The sequence below is a fragment of the Cucurbita pepo genome, chromosome 10 (genome assembly GCF_057944985.1).
Source record: "Cucurbita pepo subsp. pepo isolate OVF chromosome 10, ASM5794498v1, whole genome shotgun sequence".
In the NCBI taxonomy this organism is placed as follows: domain Eukaryota; kingdom Viridiplantae; phylum Streptophyta; class Magnoliopsida; order Cucurbitales; family Cucurbitaceae; genus Cucurbita; species Cucurbita pepo.
Window position 1 is genome coordinate 3,868,276 of NC_141807.1, and position 16,948 is coordinate 3,885,223.

General features: G+C 38.0%; 4 protein-coding genes across 12 annotated transcripts; 2 read left to right on the forward strand and 2 right to left on the reverse strand.

The window, feature by feature from the left end:
• The first annotated feature begins 669 nt into the window (after positions 1–669).
• Positions 670–2,895, forward strand: LOC111804442 (protein POLLENLESS 3-LIKE 2). Its single transcript, XM_023689250.2, has 4 exons — positions 670–941; positions 1,050–1,262; positions 1,359–1,514; positions 1,715–2,895. The coding sequence occupies exons 1-4, from the start codon at positions 777–779 to the stop codon at positions 2,672–2,674; spliced, it is 1,494 nt and encodes a 497-aa protein (XP_023545018.1). The 5' UTR covers positions 670–776; the 3' UTR covers positions 2,675–2,895.
• Positions 2,896–3,412: 517 nt separating this feature from the next.
• On the reverse strand, positions 3,413–6,467 carry LOC111804443 (L-ascorbate peroxidase 3). Its single transcript, XM_023689251.2, has 9 exons — positions 6,173–6,467; positions 5,612–5,736; positions 5,066–5,115; positions 4,793–4,858; positions 4,654–4,702; positions 4,410–4,492; positions 4,228–4,307; positions 4,029–4,140; positions 3,413–3,797 (listed from the first exon to the last, which is right to left on the reverse strand). The coding sequence occupies exons 1-9, from the start codon at positions 6,283–6,285 to the stop codon at positions 3,591–3,593; spliced, it is 885 nt and encodes a 294-aa protein (XP_023545019.1). The 5' UTR covers positions 6,286–6,467; the 3' UTR covers positions 3,413–3,590.
• A 1,635-nt stretch (positions 6,468–8,102) lies between these two features.
• LOC111803830 (protein ALTERED PHOSPHATE STARVATION RESPONSE 1-like) lies at positions 8,103–11,423 on the forward strand. 2 transcript variants are annotated; one of them, XM_023688411.2, is made up of 4 exons: positions 8,103–8,963; positions 9,095–9,303; positions 9,566–9,789; positions 10,169–11,423. In XM_023688411.2, exons 1-4 carry the CDS (start codon positions 8,273–8,275, stop codon positions 10,947–10,949), a joined length of 1,905 nt encoding a protein of 634 aa, XP_023544179.2. In that variant the 5' UTR covers positions 8,103–8,272; the 3' UTR covers positions 10,950–11,423. The 2 variants fall into 2 exon arrangements, with proteins under 2 accessions (XP_023544179.2, XP_023544181.2); XM_023688413.2 differs by having other exon boundaries at positions 9,098–9,303.
• ATRAD17 (RADIATION SENSITIVE 17) lies at positions 9,672–16,682 on the reverse strand. Of its 8 annotated transcripts, none has more exons than XR_015422712.1 (15): positions 16,251–16,663; positions 15,780–15,837; positions 15,487–15,572; positions 15,372–15,419; positions 15,161–15,217; positions 14,441–14,543; positions 13,637–13,947; positions 13,179–13,530; positions 12,905–13,027; positions 12,596–12,794; positions 12,454–12,514; positions 11,715–12,019; positions 11,535–11,646; positions 9,891–9,946; positions 9,672–9,811 (listed from the first exon to the last, which is right to left on the reverse strand). XR_015422712.1 is itself a non-coding variant. In XM_087127722.1 (13 exons), the coding sequence occupies exons 1-12, from the start codon at positions 16,449–16,451 to the stop codon at positions 11,795–11,797; spliced, it is 1,824 nt and encodes a 607-aa protein (XP_086983848.1). In that variant the 5' UTR covers positions 16,452–16,664; the 3' UTR covers positions 11,405–11,646; positions 11,774–11,794. The 8 variants fall into 8 exon arrangements, 2 of the variants coding, with proteins under 2 accessions (XP_086983848.1, XP_023544182.2); XR_002816427.2 differs by having other exon boundaries at positions 9,887–9,946; XR_002816428.2 differs by having other exon boundaries at positions 9,786–9,946; positions 11,774–12,019; positions 16,251–16,664.
• Positions 16,683–16,948: the final 266 nt, after the last annotated feature.

Here is a 16,948-nt window from a genome sequence, read left to right on the forward strand (position 1 = left end):
ATTATATTTTATCTAAGATTGTATCCGTATAATTATAAATTCTGGATAAATAAAACTTAAATAAAAAATTGATAACTCGAACCCAACCCGGATTATGTACGACCCGAACCCAACCCGGACCATGTACACCCCTATATCTTATGTTGGTGTTTTAAAATAAATTAAAAATTATAATTTAAATTTCACTAAGCGACTTACACTATGATGATGTGTTTGGATATTGTTTTAAATAAATTAGGCGTAAAAAATATTCAAATCAAAATAATCTTTATTTATTTCTATATTAACGAAAAAAAATATTTATCACCTGAAAAAAAAACAATATAATTTAAATTTTTTTAGTATTATTGTAATATTCAATAGAATATTTTTTTTAGAAAAAAATATTTAATATTATTCCTTTCATAAATTTGAAATATATCGGTATATTTTCTTGAATAAAAATTATAATTATTATTTTAATTAAAATGTCAATAAAAATTGTCCTTTTTTATTATTATTTTTTTCTTTTTTCGAAAAAATATAAATATTATAAACAGTTTTTATACCGATAATTATAATTATAGAGATAACAGATTGTAACGTGTAACCTGCAACGGCTACTTGTAGGAACGGTAACTCCAACGGTCAGAAATTCGGAAATCCCCTCATATTAGCCCCTTCCATTTTGGCTACATCTCTCACTCTGAAATCCCCGGCCACTCAGCCCTTTGCCCTTTCCCCTATCCTCCATTTTCACTTCTCTCCTCTCTTCCACTCTCGATCTCGATTTCACAATGCTGGAGACGTGGAACGCTCCTCCGGGCTTCAGGCATTCCAAATCCGCCCCTTCTTCTCCGGCGAAGCCTCTCGGCGTTTCGAGGCTCCGTTCCGATACACACCATGTCACTCATAAGGTTCCAGTAGGCGATACGCCCTATGTTAGAGCAAAGAATGTTCAGGCAAGAGTTTTAGGTTTTTGAATTTGTTTCAGTTCTGTTTTCGCATTTCGAGGTTTGTTAATTGAATTTGTTAGTTTATTGTACTGATTTCTTGTTTCTTATGCTCAGTTGGTGAACAAGGATCCGGATAAGGCGATTCCTCTTTTTTGGGCCGCCATTAATGCCGGGGACAGAGTTGATAGTGCCTTGAAAGACATGGCCATTGTTATGAAACAGCAGAATCGAGCCGAAGAAGCGATTGAAGCAATCAAATCGTTGCGAAGTCGGTGCTCTGATCAGGCTCAGGAGTCTCTGGACAATATTCTTTTGGATCTGTACAAGGTCTCTATGAATTTTCCAATTTCTCTTTCCGATTCGTTCTTTCTTTACTTGGATTTGTTCTTAATTTTTTCCGTAATTTCAAATTTGAATCCACAGAGATGTGGAAGATTGGACGACCAGATAACTCTTTTGAAACATAAATTGTTCTTGATCCAACAAGGTTTGGCGTTCAATGGTAAGCGGACTAAAACCGCCCGATCTCAAGGAAAGAAGTTTCAAGTCTCCGTTGAGCAAGAAGCAACTAGATTACTGGTAAGACGATGGGATCTTGTAATCAACAATTTCTCTGAGAAATTCAACTTAGATTTTGAAGTGTTTGATGCCATTGTAATCATCAACAATTTCTCTGAGAAATTCAACTTAGATTTTGAAGTGTTTGATGGCATTCTTGTAATCAACAATTTCTCTGAGAATTTCAACTTAGATTTTGAAGTGTTTGAATTTATGTTTAGGGGAACTTAGGATGGGCGTTGATGCAGCAAAACAATTATGTTGAAGCCGAAGAGGCTTATAGGAAAGCACTTTCAATTGCACCTGATAATAACAAAATGTGTAACCTTGGAATCTGTTTGATGAAACAAGGGAGAATTTCAGAGGCTAAAGCAACTCTACACAGAGTTAAGCCAGCAGTTGCCGATGGGCCAAGAGGCACAGATTCCCACCTCAAAGCATATGAAAGAGCACAACAGATGCTCCAAGATCTCGAGTCTGAAATGATGAATGGGGGCGGCGATAGGCTCGAACAGAGGCGGCTTTTCGACGCCTTTCTCGGTTCTTCGTCGATTTGGCAACCTCAACCTTGCAAGGATCATACAACCTTTCCAACATTGCCTGTCACAAATCCTGTTAGGACAGTAATTCAAGATGAATTTGGTGATGAGAATGTTGATACCAATTTCTTGGCAAATCAGATGGTTCCTCCTCCTCAACATCAGAAATTGAGCTCAAAAGTTCAAGTCCCCTTGGGGGGGAACTCATTGAATGTTGCTGCCCAACCATTTTTTTCCTCAAAATTGTTTAGTGAACCCATTTCAAAGGTCCCCTTGGGAAACCAATTTCCTGAAGGGCTGAAGAGAACAAGATCTGGAAATGCAACCAATTCAATGAGAACGAATGACATGGTGGAATCAAAAAGGCCATTTGTAGTGGAATCAGGGAGGCCTGAAACTAAGACGAGAAGGTCATCTCCCACCTCGGAGGAGACAGACAAATGGGCAGAAATATTGCCTGATGACAATGACTTTGAAGAGGCTATTCTTGCTGCAGTTCTAGGCTCCACAGAGGAACCAGAGAAGCAAGCAGCATCCAATGGCAGCGCCGCTGTCAACGGTGGCGGCATGATTCAAAGTAAGATTGAGAAAAGGCTCAAGGTTTTTGAAGACATTACACTTTCCTTGAGTCCCAGAGCCTAACTCTTGTAACTTAACAAGTAAGTTCTTACCTTTCTAATTGAATTCATAATTTTTAGGAGTTGAGGCAGAGGAGATGAACTTGTTCTCCTCTGCCTGCTTACTGTGGTGGCAACCAGTCTACATTAGCTTATATGCTCTTTATTTAATTCACATATGCCTCTAATATATGGGGCATATGATGATGATAATGATAATAAAACTTGTTCCAGTTTTCAACTCAATGTATTCATTTTTTGCTGTCTTGTATTGTGAATAAAATCTTTTGAAACTCGTGTAGAAATTCTCATAGGTTAAGCAGATCTCAGACAAAAAAGATAAAAATATAAAACGAGAGGGCTAGGAATGCCCCGAAGATTCTATGAAAAATTGGAAACTTCGAAGTGAGCTGTGGCTTAAATAGGAAGATGAGAGGATAATGAGCGTAGGATATTCATGATACGATTGTGGCTACCAAAATTCAATTACATAAGGAGGCACTGTTAATGAGAAATGTGGGGAAGGTGAACCAAAGCCTAGCTCGGACAATTTCTTGTGTGTGATGTTGCATAATCCTCGAAAAACTTTTCTTCATCGTATTGAAAAGAACAACATAGAATCCTTCTGAATTAATCCTTGTCATCTTATTTATAAAGACGAGTTTAAGTGTACGTGTTCGAGAGTAATTTTCAAATTAAAACTTTTTTTTTATTACAATTAAAATCACTCCATAACATGTTGTAATCTTCATCCTATACGAGCTTCAATATAATAATCCCTTTATTATGGTGCTTTTCATCTTACTAATGTTCATAACTTGTATTAAAAGTGGAAAGCTCTCTTTTGTCTCCACACATTTTCAAATAAAACAAATTTACAAATGGTAACATACAACACATACTTGTATCATTCAAGAGAGATATATATCCTTTTAGTATGATCAGAAGAGAGTTGGAAAGGCAACCCCCTCAGGCGAGACGAGTCTTTTGTAACTCAGTATCGCCACAGCTGCTACGATTGTGGCTACCACAATCCGAGTTGTCCATGAGGAAGCACTGTCCTTGAGACCTGTGGGAGGTGAACCGAAGCCTAGCTCAGACAGTGTCTTGTGTGATGCTGCATAATCCTCGAAAAACTTCTCTTCATCCTATTCGAAAGAAAAAACATAAAATCGATAAAATCGTCGAGTTCGAGAGTAATTTTCACTTTAAAATCACTCCAAAACAGGATTGTAATCCTTCCAAATGAATTTGATGTTTGGTTCATATGGTTAAAATTAATTTTGAACGATTAAAAACATGCTAAAGTGATTATGATCATCTCAAATCACTCTCAAAACTTGATCTAAATGATAAAAGCATAGCCAGCCAAAGTTCACCTCTGCATAGGCCTTCACATATTGGGAAAACCGAGGATCCGCGAGCAAGGCCTTGTCTGTAGGAAGCTTCAATAGTTGTTGGTCAGACCCAGAGCCTTTTTTCAGCAATTCCCTGATCATAATCACATTTGCAATAGAACTTGTTTTTATCTACAAGCAAGGAGAAATTGAATGCAAGAAGTTGGGAAATCATTCTCACACAAAGTAGGAGTTATCAAACTTCAGAGGGTCCTTAGTCCATGGGCCTTCAAAATTTGATCTATCCTTGTGTGCTCTTCCCTGAAGAATTAGATACCATAACTATGATCAATGAAAAGAAAAAGAACAGGACAAAGCTGAAGATCCAATTCCTTCATAGTTTAAAGGAACAATAGAAAGTACCAATGTGTGGCCTCCAGACAATGCCACAATATCCTTGTCAGTTAGTCCCATCCTGTAAAAGATATCTCTTAAATGGGAAGCACCTGCAGGGAAATTTCATCTAATGATCATAACAATCATGGCTTCTGCTATGAGTTCGAACAAAAAAGAATTCAGACAGCCCACATCAATTTAAATCACAATCAAAAAGTTTAAACTATGCTCCTCTCATATACCACATAGCTATAGATATTTTGAAAGTCACCTTGGTTGGCATCTGGAAGGCGCCCTTCTTCTGGAACTACATTGGAGTCCTAATCCATTGGATTTAAAAGAAGAATGAAGCTATTCAACAGCAATGACAATTGTGAACGTCAATCAAATTTTCTCGTGGATATTGATACCTTTCTTCCAGGAACAAATTTAATGGATGGTCCGCCAGTGATCTCCACAGCAACAACCCCAGCAAGCTAAAAATTTACAATTAGAAGAGAATGAGCCCACATGGAACTTTTAATAGGTTTAACTTAGAAAATTTCTTATTTCCCAATTGGTTAAAGTGACAAGCAGCAGAAACAGGAGTATAAGGGTCTGCTTTGATTGAATTGTCAATTTAAATAGGCTTAAAGTTCGAAGACAGCAGAATAGCTTGAATTTGAGAAAGAAAGGGGAATCACCTGATATAGGTCTGCGTATGTGATTTTTGGATGTCTGGCCTTCACAGTTTCTGTTGAGTTTCACAAACATAAGGAACGATGAGTAAGAATGTCTGCCAGAGGAAATAGAATCAAATTCCTATCTAGTCATGTAACGGCCCACGCCCACCGGGGACCAGCTTCAGGGGATGAATCAAATCTCCTGTGATATCACAATCCACCCCCGTTTAGGGCCCAGCGTCGTCGCTTCAATGGTTGGCCTATAACCCACAGGTCCCATATCCCACATTGGTTGGGGAAGAGAACAAGGGTGTGGAACTTTTCCCTAGTATACGCGTTTTAAAGCCTTGAAAGGAAGCCCAAAAGGGAAAACCCAAAGAGGATAATATCTGCTAGCGGTGGGCCTGGACCGTTAAAGATCAATTGTGGATTTCGATTTCGATTGACTTTCTAAGAATTCCAATCCAAACAAGTTCTGATTAATTTTGGTCTGAAACTAACGTGCCAAGAAAGGCATCAGGTCAACTCTATAGATACTCACAATAAGGAGAGATGAAAAAAGCTCACCACAGAAATCAACTGCGATTTTCAGTCCCTTGTTTGCAGTATGGTTCAATTCATTCATGAATCTGATAGAACCGTTGGGACCTCCAGTTTTGGTTTTAGCATCATAAGTACCTGCGTCATGCCACCTACCCAACAAAAATCCTATGAAAATTATGTTTAAAATAAAATATTGAACGTTAAAGTTAGGTTAAAAAATAATTTTGGTCGTTGAACATTCATACCAGTTGCAATCCTGCAAGTCAATCTAAGAACTTGATTTGTGATGATTTAATCCACGTACTTTCAAGTTTATAACAATTTCATGTTTATAAATTTCTAAAAATTTAGACTCAAAATTTTGTTCAATCAATAATATTTTCCACGATTAAATCTTTACAAATTGAAAAGTATCATAACTAAATTATTGTTTCCATGAAAGTTCAACCAATGTGCAAGATCACATCCAACCCTTTCAAACCCTTTCGAAATCAACTGTGCAATAGCTGAAATACAAAATGCCTAATGGTTTCCCAAGAAGATGCAGTATTCAATTCATTTCACTTAGCTAGAACGAGAACTTACGCTAGACGAAGCATAATAGGAGCGCAATTCTCCTTGGCGATTAGAGCGCGAAGGTCTCGACGGGCCTTCTCGATTTCCTTGAGGTATGCAGCATCGACTTTGGGAGGCGCCATTGAAATCTCGATAAGGATGTGCAGATATTTCGCTTTCTTTGCCAACAAATTGAGGAGGAGTCGATGGCATTGTTCGTCGGAGTTGAAATTTCGGGTTTAAATTGAGGGAAAACAAACAGTGAAAAGAGGAATTTTTGGTGCGATTTTACATTCGCAAGAGCGCCAAGGAAAGCAGTGGGTTCTTTGCTTTGCGGTGTAGGCAGAGAAATGAATATTTTAAAGGGGGGGAAAAATGGATTTTGTGTGTGCTATTTATTCAAAGCAACGCTCTATTATGGCGCGTGGGAAGAACTCGCGTACAGATGTAATGTAGATGGAAACTGGAGAGGTTTTCGCGTGGAGCGTGAGATAGAGCGCGTCGTGCTCGGATGGTTTGGGCATCCGTACGTATCCGTATCTCCGCTTACAGAAACAGAGCCCAGAGGATTAACGAACCGGAACCGGAACCTGACGGCCGCCGGCCAATAGAGTTTCACCCCAAACGTTGTTTCTTAAATTTCTGTCGCATATTGACATTTTTTTTTTGTAGTTTTATTTGATTCGACATATAGGTCGAAAATTCTACAAAATATATTAAAATTATATACTACAGATAAGTTAACAACAATAATATAAATTTATTAAGAAAAAAAGGTGAAATACTTATTTTGATAATTATTTATTATACATACATATATTAGAAATATACATTAACGTTAATATTTTTGTCGATAATTTTTTCGATGAGATTTCAAAATTCGAACAAATTAAAAGACATATAAACAAATTGAAACCTCCCATTTTCATTTACATAGGTTTTTTTTTGCTATTAATTTTTTCAAACAAACTTAGGGACTAATATCAAGTTTATCCTTCCATTTTAAGTATCCGTACTGTTACTAAATCTTAAATTTAGTATTAGTTAAATAATAATAATAATAATCATGTATGAAAATACACCAAATGAACATATTATACAATTTATAAATGAGATTAATAAAAAACTAACTTTATTTTCTAAAAAGTCCACAATAAACCAAAATAACTATGGTTTATATATAGACTACACAAAACAAAATATACTCAAGATACAAAAATCAAAATAATATTTTAATCTCAACGATTTATTAAAAAAAATAGTTTAGTCCAGAGTATGTAATTTACCCTCAATATTGTCAGTTTCAAACCATACATGGCAAATTAACTAAGGTTAAGTCGGATTAAGTCAATTATTAAGTTGGTTCAAGATTTAAAAATCTAATCTCTTTTTTTTTTTTTTTTTTCCCTTATTGGGCAAAATCGACGTGGCTATGCACTCATGAGCTACACACAGCTCAATGAGCATCCGGTAATAGATAAAAAAAGACAAAAGTGGAATGACACGTGGAGCTGCTATTTTGTAGGTGAGAGATTATAGTAACAACCCTTAATTGAAAAGAGTTGCGTTACAGTAATTTGATAGGAACAGGTAGGGCGATTTGGTCTTTTCAATACGATTATAAAATAGCAGGCTCTCTGCCCAACGCCCTATTGTCTCTCTGGGCTGCATCTTTAAACCTGACCAAAGTATATACACTTCCAACTCCCCAACCTTTTTCTTTTTTCTAAACCATTTTCCATATAGTTTAGTTTATTTATTTTAGTATTTTTATTTATTTATTTATCTGTGAAGTGCCCAAAGCTCATCAAGGGTTGAAATTAGTCAATTCCGAGTCTTGAGAGAGAGAAGAAAAAAGGCACAGGCTTTGCCAGCGAGTAACAAGGAAGAAAGAGAGTAGCTTTTGTAGGCACGAGTTTGAAAGTGGCCTGAACCACCACCACCACCACCACCAACAATGGAAGATCTGCCGTTGTAGCCACCTTCATTGGAATGTGGAGATCGGCGGAAGATCGGAAGTAGAAAGCCGCCGGAGATTTGTTCTGTTCTTGGAAAGGTTTCTGCTAGATATTTGCTTAAAGATTTTGGCCAAAGGAGCTTAAGAGGGAAGAAGCTGAGTAAGTGGCTGAGATGGGTTGCTGTTACTCGAGATTAGAGAGAGAAGAGACTGTTTCCAGGTGTAAAGCAAGAAAGAGGTACATGAAACAGCTGGTGAAGGCGAGGCAAGCTTTTTCTGCTACTCACAGCTTGTATATTCGTTCTCTTCGTGGCACCGGCGCCGCTCTCCGGCAGTTTTCCAATGCAGAGACCTACATTCGCCGCCCTCAGCAGCAGCAGCAGCAGCAACACCACCACCACCACCTTCCGCCAGTGCTTCCATCTCCAACCCCACGAACGCCGCCGCCGCCTCTACCTATCCCCATGAGTCCAAGTTCCGACACCTGGACATCGATCACGGCATCCCCGGCATTGCCTCCTCCGCCGCCGCCGCCGCCATCATCCACATGGGATTTCTGGGACCCTTTTGTGCCATCGTCATCTCGCACTGTGACTGAGGAAGAATGGGAGGCTACCACCACTGCATCGGAGGCTATGGTCACTGTAACTGGGGCAGCGAGCTCAGCGCCGCCACCGTCAGTGGTGAGTGGTTTTTCAAAGGACACATCGAGCACTGAGCTTGCCATGGTAGTGTCGAGGAACACCAAAGATCTGGTGGAGATTATCAAGGAGCTTGATGAGTACTTTCTCAAAGCTGCCGATGCTGGTGCTCAGCTCTCTTCGCTTTTGGAAGTCCCCACTTTTTCTTCTCAGAAAAAAGGAGGTAAATCTAATACCAAAGGAGTACAAAATCAATCAAACAACAGTTTTCCCTTCCAATTCCTTCCTCTTTATCATTCATTCACATCCCTCAAACCATAAGGTACCCTAATGAGTTCCATATCATGTCTCTAGCAGGGCAGGTTTACAATAATGGGTGGAGCTTGAGCCCTACGTTGAGGATGTGGGGTTCAAACACAACACCACCAAATGCATTTGGTAAGTTAAATGGAGAAATAACAACACCAAATATGGGAAATGGATGTGTTGGGAATAGTGGCAGCCACTGCTCCACAGTGGAGAAGCTGTACGCTTGGGAAAAAAAATTGTACCAGGAGGTGAAGGTAATGCTTTCACTTTCGCATATCTCAATCTAATCTCCAGTCACATTGGTGGAATAATATGACATTTTGGTACTTTAAACAAAGTCTTCAAATTGAAATGATGATTCTTTTCACTTTTTTTCTCTTTTACCTAATGGGGTCCAACATAACCAACGAAAGATGAAACTTTAGCGTTTCTCAATGCATTTGAAGGCATTGAAGAACCAAATTGTGGAATTTTGTGTCCTAAAGTTTGTGAAATTGTGTTGAATGGCTTTTTTAGAATGCTGAGGCCATAAGGATAGAGCATGAGAAGAAGTTGGAACAATTGAGGAAGCTAGAGCTGAAGAGGGCTGACTACGTAAAGACTGAGAAGACTAAGAAAGAGGTTGAGAAGCTGGAGTCACAGATGATGGTTGCTTCCCAGGCCATTGAAACCACATCAGCTGAAATCGTCAAGCTAAGAGAAACTGAGCTCTATCCACAACTCCTTGAGCTTGTCAAAGGGTTAGTCTCTTTCATACTTATGCTTTAACAGAAATAAGAAATCAATAGTCATTTGGCTGCATTCTGATGCTTAATATTTAAGCTGTAAAGTCCATACCTACTGTGTTAGCCCGACCGTCTGTTATCTTCTCAGCTCTCTTACCATGCTTGCATCCCCCTGAGCACAGGAAAGAATCATAGAACAATACAAATTGGATTAGGATTCAAAAAGCCATTATGTTCCATTTCACCTTTTGGTAACTTTCACAATTCAATGTACTGTCGTTCTACCTTCTGGTATTTCAAAAGGCCGAAATGAAATACTAAGCATATTTTGGATATCTTCATGGACATGGATGTACTCTATTCTAGATACTAAGATTTGCACTGGTTTCTACAGATTGATGTGCATGTGGAGAAGTATGTACGAGTCTCATCAGGTTCAAACACACATTGTTGAACAGCTAAAATATCTAAACATCATACCATCAGCCGAGCCCACATCCGAGATTCACCGCCAATCAACTCTCCAGCTTGAGCTTGAAGTCCAGCAATGGCATGCTTCTTTTTGCAATCTAGTGAAAGCTCAACGGGATTATGTCCAATCTCTTACAGCCTGGCTTCGGCTTTGCCTTTTACAGATTAGTGGAACCCCATTATTAAGAACAGGTCAGGATTCTAAAATTTACTCACTTTGTGAAGAATGGAACCTCGCAGTTGATAGGATTCCAGACAAAGTGGCTTCTGAAGGAATCAAGAGCTTCTTAACAGTAGTTCAGGCCATTGTTGTTCAACAAGCTGAGGAACATAAGCAAAAGAAGAAGGCAGATTCTGCCTCGAAAGAGCTTGAAAAGAGAGCTACCCAGCTAAGATCACTAGAAAGCAAATATGTCTCACATTCCATGCGAGAATGTTCAGCATCCACGAGAGGGAGAGACCCAGTTCAGGAGAAGCAAAATAAGGTGGAGAACTTGAGAGCAAAAGCTCGAGATGAGAAACAAAAGCATGAAAACTTGGTCAGTGTGACCAGGTCAATGACAATAAATAACTTGCAGATGAGTTTTCCCCATGTTTTCCAGGCAATGGTGGGGTTTTCTAGCGTATGTATGCACGCATATGAAGCAGTTTACAATCAAACCAAAAATCCTGACCAGCATGAGGTGAAGAGATTACTACCCTAAGGACAAGACTTAATTCGAGAGACAGTTATTCCGACCAATTCCTGTGCATAAATGTGAGCTCAGAAAGGGGGGTTTTGCTGGAAAGAGTGGAAGGAGGAATCTGACAAAACTTCATTTATTTTGATTGATGATTTCATTAGGATAATGGAAAAGAGGTGGCAAGTGGGCTACTTTGCTCGCTTTTACAAACGGGGTAGGAATGGCTGCGCCAGCTCATCTGAAGAATTGGTGTGGAGATTAAAAAACAGGCTAGGGGTTTTGTAGAGTGGATAGTTTTTAAACGCTTCTGGTCAGTCATGTTGTTCTTGTAAATAGATATCTCATCACATTTTCGTCGGTTTTATTTGCTTGAATCATCTCACTATTATTATTGCTCTATGATACATAGCACAGTTGGGGTTCCTTTGGTGCTCAAGAGGAAAGGACCCCTTGTACGGACCCTCAAGTTTCATGCAATTCATATATTTGTGTCAATATTTCTTGAAAAGCAAACATTTATTAGAGTGTGCATGTGAACATATATGCATCAAAGATGAAACTAACAGACTAATATTTTAAACGAGTCTGAGTAACATATAACCTTACCTACTCAGAAGTCGGAACTCAGAAGTTTGAATAACGCCTGAGAAAAACTGCTGGAGGCCAATCCCCAAGGGTCTTTTTTGACACCATCTTTAATGGAAAGGCAACAGGATTTCTGTAACAAAGACGGTAATTTGTACTCAATTTCATATCAAGATTTGAATAATAAAGAAAGTTCATTACATTTTACAAAACCACATGTGGTGTTGAGAAACACATCCAATCGTCTCGGGATTGCTTACATAACGGGGCACCTATCTAATTTACCAATCTTCAATTTCTTCATCAGAAGTATGACTTTCTCCATTTCCTGAATTCACCAAATCAAAATCTGTATTTTCGTCTGACAATACCGGTAAATTTTCACGATCTCCGGATGCACTACTACCAAGCCATTTCAAGGCAGGTACGTATTCTGTGGCAACTACTGAAAAATCCGCTGAACTGATCCCACCACAAGCCATAAATCTTTGTTTTACCATCTCCCTCTGCAAAACGTTGGGGAGGGAAAGAATAATAAATAACATTATATTACATGTACAACTTATGGAAATTTTAAGCTATTACTTTTTTTTTCCAACTAATGGATAATTATTTTTTTCTTAGCTACTACTATTACAAGTTAAAAGCATTGTATTAAGCATCTTCCCCTTAATTGCAAATATCATAACTTAATCCAAGACTATGTATCTATTAACGGTCGACCCTCTTGAGTCTAGCAGCTAAAAAAGTATAAGCTTCGAATATTACTTTTAACCCTCTTGAGTCTAGCAGCTAAAAAAGTATAAGCTTTGAATATTACTTTTAACCCTTATACCTACTATAGGCCAAGCGGTGGAACTAAATACACTCAAATATGCTGTACAAGAGGGGTCCGGCACCCAAGTTTAGTAGTAAAAGTTAATAAAAGAACTTAATTCACCTTATTGGACAATGAGGATCCCTCGATTTGCCAAAGCTTTGGTCTACGTATAGCATGCCACCTGCGTAATTGGAAGGGTTGGAATTTATATAAATGTAACTATTGTTGTTTATGAATTATCAATTAAATTCCTAAGAACCACCTGGAAGACAACGGATGAGAGTTGCCAAATAATACCCCCCGGACGGCAACTGAAGCAGCAGCCAGGTGTAGAATATTTTCTGCATCATTATGTCTGGCTAGCATTCTCTCGTAAGAAGAAAGGAGCGTGTCAGCATCACCTAAATACGAAGCCACAACCCACGCATCATCTACAGCTTCCTCATTCATGAAGTCTAGAACTGCAAAAAATGGGTAACAAAGTTGAAAAAAAAATGCAATCTTGTTTAGAATAAGTAAAACTAATACATTAACTTCTGCTATCGTCTTCTTTTTGGGGACAAATAAGTACCATTTTCATGTAGAAAATCAGCAATTGGCCTGGCTTGCCCATGTGCTTGAGATAGAACCTTTTCTGGAGGATCCATATTAAGTGGCCGTCTTGATAAATTTTCTTTAACAGAAAACTCACCGTCTGCAACATAAACAAGGTACCAAGTTTAGAAACCTTTAATGACATACCATAAGAATAGTTCTACCCTAAGCTTCACATCGATTTAATCTTTATTCAAATTCCAAATTACAAGGCCTTCCAACTCAGCAAATTATGCATTGATGAAACGGACCTAATACCAATTCGTTACTAGTATGTCGTTTGTTGTGCAGAAACTTTCCCAGGGCATGAAATAAAGAGAGACTCTCATCGCGGCCAAACTGAAAAGAGAATCGATCATCCACCACCGTGGGAGGCACCTCTTCATTTTCTTTTGAAGATTCCAGAGCACTGGATGATGATGAACAAATCTGGCTTGGTTTCAGGCAAAATAATTGTAAAGACATGATTGCATGTCTCACATCACCCCCACTCGATTTGGCTATAGCATCAATTTGTTCAACTGCTAGACTATACTGCTCTTGACAACATATTCTAGAAATTATTTTTTTAATGGAGTTATTCGTTATAGGATTAAATGCAACCTGAAAAAAAAAAACAAAAACAAAACAAAACAATGAAAACCAACACCAGAGGTATTCTTTACTCCCTAAAGCATGATAAGCCAACAAACTTTATCAGGAAAGTAACCTTACAAGCCCCAGCGTTCTCAAGACAGAGCTGAAGCTCTTCCAAGTACTGCACAGTGAGGTCTGTTCCTTCAACTTTGGCACAATCTGTAATTACAATGGCTGTTGGAACTTGAGTTGATTGCACATAAAGATGCAAACAGTTCTGAAGTCTTTTAAGAGCAGCCTTCCCATTGGTCAAAGGAAGTTCATCTATTAGGAGTATGATCGGTTGCTTTGAGTCATTGGGAAAGCATGAAGGTATCACACCATATTTCCTCATTCTCCCAATGAAATTTTCAAACTCATCCAGTTTAGACGTGTACTGTATCCCTGGTTGGAGATAAGTCAGCGCCAGAATTATTTTTGCAACAATTAGAAGGCAAAAGCCTCTCATCAACAATAGGAAATTTCATTAGATTATACACAGCATTACTAGACATGTCAAAATTTTACCTTGCAGAAACACATCAGAGTAAAATGCAGGTGAAGGTGTGTTCTACGTGTTGGCTTAATCTAATTAAGATCTTGGAAAAAAAAAAAATTCAAGACTTGTTATGGTCATATAAATTAAAAAAATAAAATTGATCGGTAGTTTTCAAGCTCGATTTCAAGTGAATGCAAGAGCTTCACATGACTTTAAAGTTAAAATGTGTAATAACATGAGAATTTTTCTTCATCTGGGTGCTATCTATCCGTCAATAGTCACCAAGACATAGTAGGATAAGCTATAAATCTTCAAATAATTATCGAAGAGCATCTTGGACCAGTATGATATTGCATTTGATCTACTCCATAATCAAGATATATCGATTCATTAGAATACCTAAACTCGAGTTATGCAGATGTTCTTGCCAAATCACAGGAGTAGGTGTATCCCATTCACATAATTTAGCTCCAAGATGAGATGCTATTACATGAACAGTTGCCTGCAAGAGAAGCAGTCGTTCTTTTTAAAAAATTTGAAGAAATCCTACGGCACAAACTCTGAAAGTATAGTGAGAAGAAACATCATGAATGAAGGCCATGCATGCACCAACTACTATCAACTCACGACAAATTGATCAAAACAACAATCCTGGCAGCAAGCTCATCAGTCACGATGACAACCACTATATTAAATTCACTTAAGACTAAGAGATTTCAAGTTAGAAGCAACAGACCGAGGACAGATATATATAAAGTAACCAATTAAACTTGTACCCTGTCAGATTTATAATGTGTACTTGAATAGATGGCACTTAATATAATATATTGCCCTCAAGAAGATTTTCGGGCTCAACATAATGTATTGTCCATCACAAAAAAAAAAAAAAAAAAAAAAAAAACTGGTTTACACCATATTTAATCATCTTTGGCAAAACGGTTTCCAAGTTAAGCAAGATTGAAAAACCAAGGACATGCTATTGTCAAGGACGTGCTATTAACATTGAATAACAGTTAGATTTCAATACTAAATTCGAAACACAATTGAGTATTCATGCATCAAAAGAGAAACGTAAATATTAAGAGTACAAATCCATGAAAGGTCGACACAGCCACATACAGATTTCCCAACTCCAGAAGGACCATTGATGACAAGAACATTATTCCCGTTAGCATCCTGTAAACCGAGCAAAATGATATCATCGCATCCACTAATTGAATTTAAACTAAAAAGATAAGAGGAAAAAATGTGTATGTATAAAAGTGATAAAAGAGAGAATAAAAGAGAGAGGGAGAGAGAGAGAATAAAAACCTCATAATAAAATAATTACCTTAGGTGTCCTCAACCTATCTTCAAACCATACCTTAACTTCATCTACCTGCCATCACATAGTAAAAAGCGTCAATATAGCGTTTGTAATGAAAAAAGAAGAAAACTATAATAACCTTCTTCTTGTGGACAGCAAGCTCTTCCAATGAATGTGGTTTATATTTATCAATCCATAATTCATTTCTGCACATGCCTCCAGACCCTGATGCAGATCAAGCAAGAAGCTAAACATAGCTGACCTAGGCTCTAACTTAAAATATGCAATTCAAAACTTCTAATTCAGATTATTCCAAGTAATTGAGTCCGAGTAGAAAATATATTACCACCAGATTTTTCCATTGATATAAACACTTGAATAATCTTAAAAAAAAAGAGTGAGATAAGCTATAGCGGCACAGTAATGGCATACCAGCAGATACCTTGAAGGTAGAAAAAACTTGATCAAAATCTTCACAAAATAAGTTGAACTGCAAATAAACAAAGTAACATATCAAAATGCATAATAGCAAAGAATAACAAATTAAATTGAAAATCCCTAGAAAAAGAGTATTTACAGTAAGAAGAAAATAAATATATGAGATATTAGTAGTTGAAGAAACTGCAAAGAAGAAGTATGAGAATATACAAGCACTGAAACAAACAAAGCTTAGCATTGATAAACTCAATCCCTCCCCACTATGAACATGTCGCTTCACGAAAGATCTGAGCTCCAGAAAATAAGACGAAAATGCGGGTCGGACGCAAGTTTTTCTTCAGAACAACTACACACACCAGCTAAATCCATTTTCGTCCATACGCACTCAAACACATTCCAGAATCTAAGACGGTAACAAGAGAGTAGTATAAATCATGGAAAGCAACAAAGGAATTTCAAATATACCTCGTCAACATTGCGGGAATCCTTATGCAAGCAAGACCGAGAACCTAGGAGTCGAGCCTTCTTCGCTTGGCGAGTGCTTTTCCGAGGTAATGGTGACTGCGACTTCGTCTTTCGATATCTGCGTTTGGAGCTGGATGATCGACCACCACAGTATTCTTCATCCGACGACAGTACAACCAGATTGTTCTCCTTCTTCGTCATCCTCCAAGACAGAATCTAGAATTTAGAAAACCATACAGAGCAACCAAGGTAGTACCAACTCCAGTTTCGAGTTCGAACTCACAAATTGGTCTTCACAGAACCGGAGCAGAGTGCGTCTCAATAGAAAATTTCGTCTTCAGGTGAAAGAAAATAAGTTTGGTCGTACCGGAGGTTTACAAATTTACAGAGCGTAGTTCGCGGGCTCAAGAGGAACGCGGGGAGTTTTTATATGGGGAATTCAGAGAATGGCGTCACCGAGAAGCTTAACAACAACGCCTCGGACGGATAAAACTTAAAGGGCCAGCCCATTTCGTCGTAAAGTTTATTGGGCCCAGGCCCAACTAGGATTGTTTTCGGTGTTTGTCTAGAATACCCTTCCCTATTTTTACTTTATTTTGATTCTTTGTATAACTCATCCTTTAATTATTTTAATTTATTAAAAAAATATATTTAAAAAAGATGCCAAATCGTCAACCTATATGAAAACAAACTATTGA

Coding starts and splice junctions, on each gene's coding strand:
- ATRAD17 (XM_087127722.1), bottom strand. CDS start 16,451: ATGACGAAGAAGGAGAACAATCTGGTTGTACTGTCGTCGGATGAAGAA. Junction 15,838..16,250: donor ATTCCCGCAATGTTGACGAG/GTATATTTGAAA, acceptor GTTTATTTGCAG/TTCAACTTATTTTGTGAAGA. Junction 12,515..12,595: donor TCTCATCCGTTGTCTTCCAG/GTGGTTCTTAGG, acceptor CCAATTACGCAG/GTGGCATGCTATACGTAGAC.
- LOC111804442 (XM_023689250.2), top strand. CDS start 777: ATGCTGGAGACGTGGAACGCTCCTCCGGGCTTCAGGCATTCCAAATCC. Junction 942..1,049: donor TTAGAGCAAAGAATGTTCAG/GCAAGAGTTTTA, acceptor TCTTATGCTCAG/TTGGTGAACAAGGATCCGGA. Junction 1,515..1,714: donor AAGAAGCAACTAGATTACTG/GTAAGACGATGG, acceptor ATTTATGTTTAG/GGGAACTTAGGATGGGCGTT.
- LOC111804443 (XM_023689251.2), bottom strand. CDS start 6,285: ATGGCGCCTCCCAAAGTCGATGCTGCATACCTCAAGGAAATCGAGAAG. Junction 4,859..5,065: donor CATACGCAGACCTATATCAG/GTGATTCCCCTT, acceptor GTAAATTTTTAG/CTTGCTGGGGTTGTTGCTGT. Junction 4,493..4,653: donor CCTTCCAGATGCCAACCAAG/GTGACTTTCAAA, acceptor ATTTCCCTGCAG/GTGCTTCCCATTTAAGAGAT.
- LOC111803830 (XM_023688411.2), top strand. CDS start 8,273: ATGGGTTGCTGTTACTCGAGATTAGAGAGAGAAGAGACTGTTTCCAGG. Junction 8,964..9,094: donor TTCTTCTCAGAAAAAAGGAG/GTAAATCTAATA, acceptor TCATGTCTCTAG/CAGGGCAGGTTTACAATAAT. Junction 9,790..10,168: donor CTCCTTGAGCTTGTCAAAGG/GTTAGTCTCTTT, acceptor TGGTTTCTACAG/ATTGATGTGCATGTGGAGAA.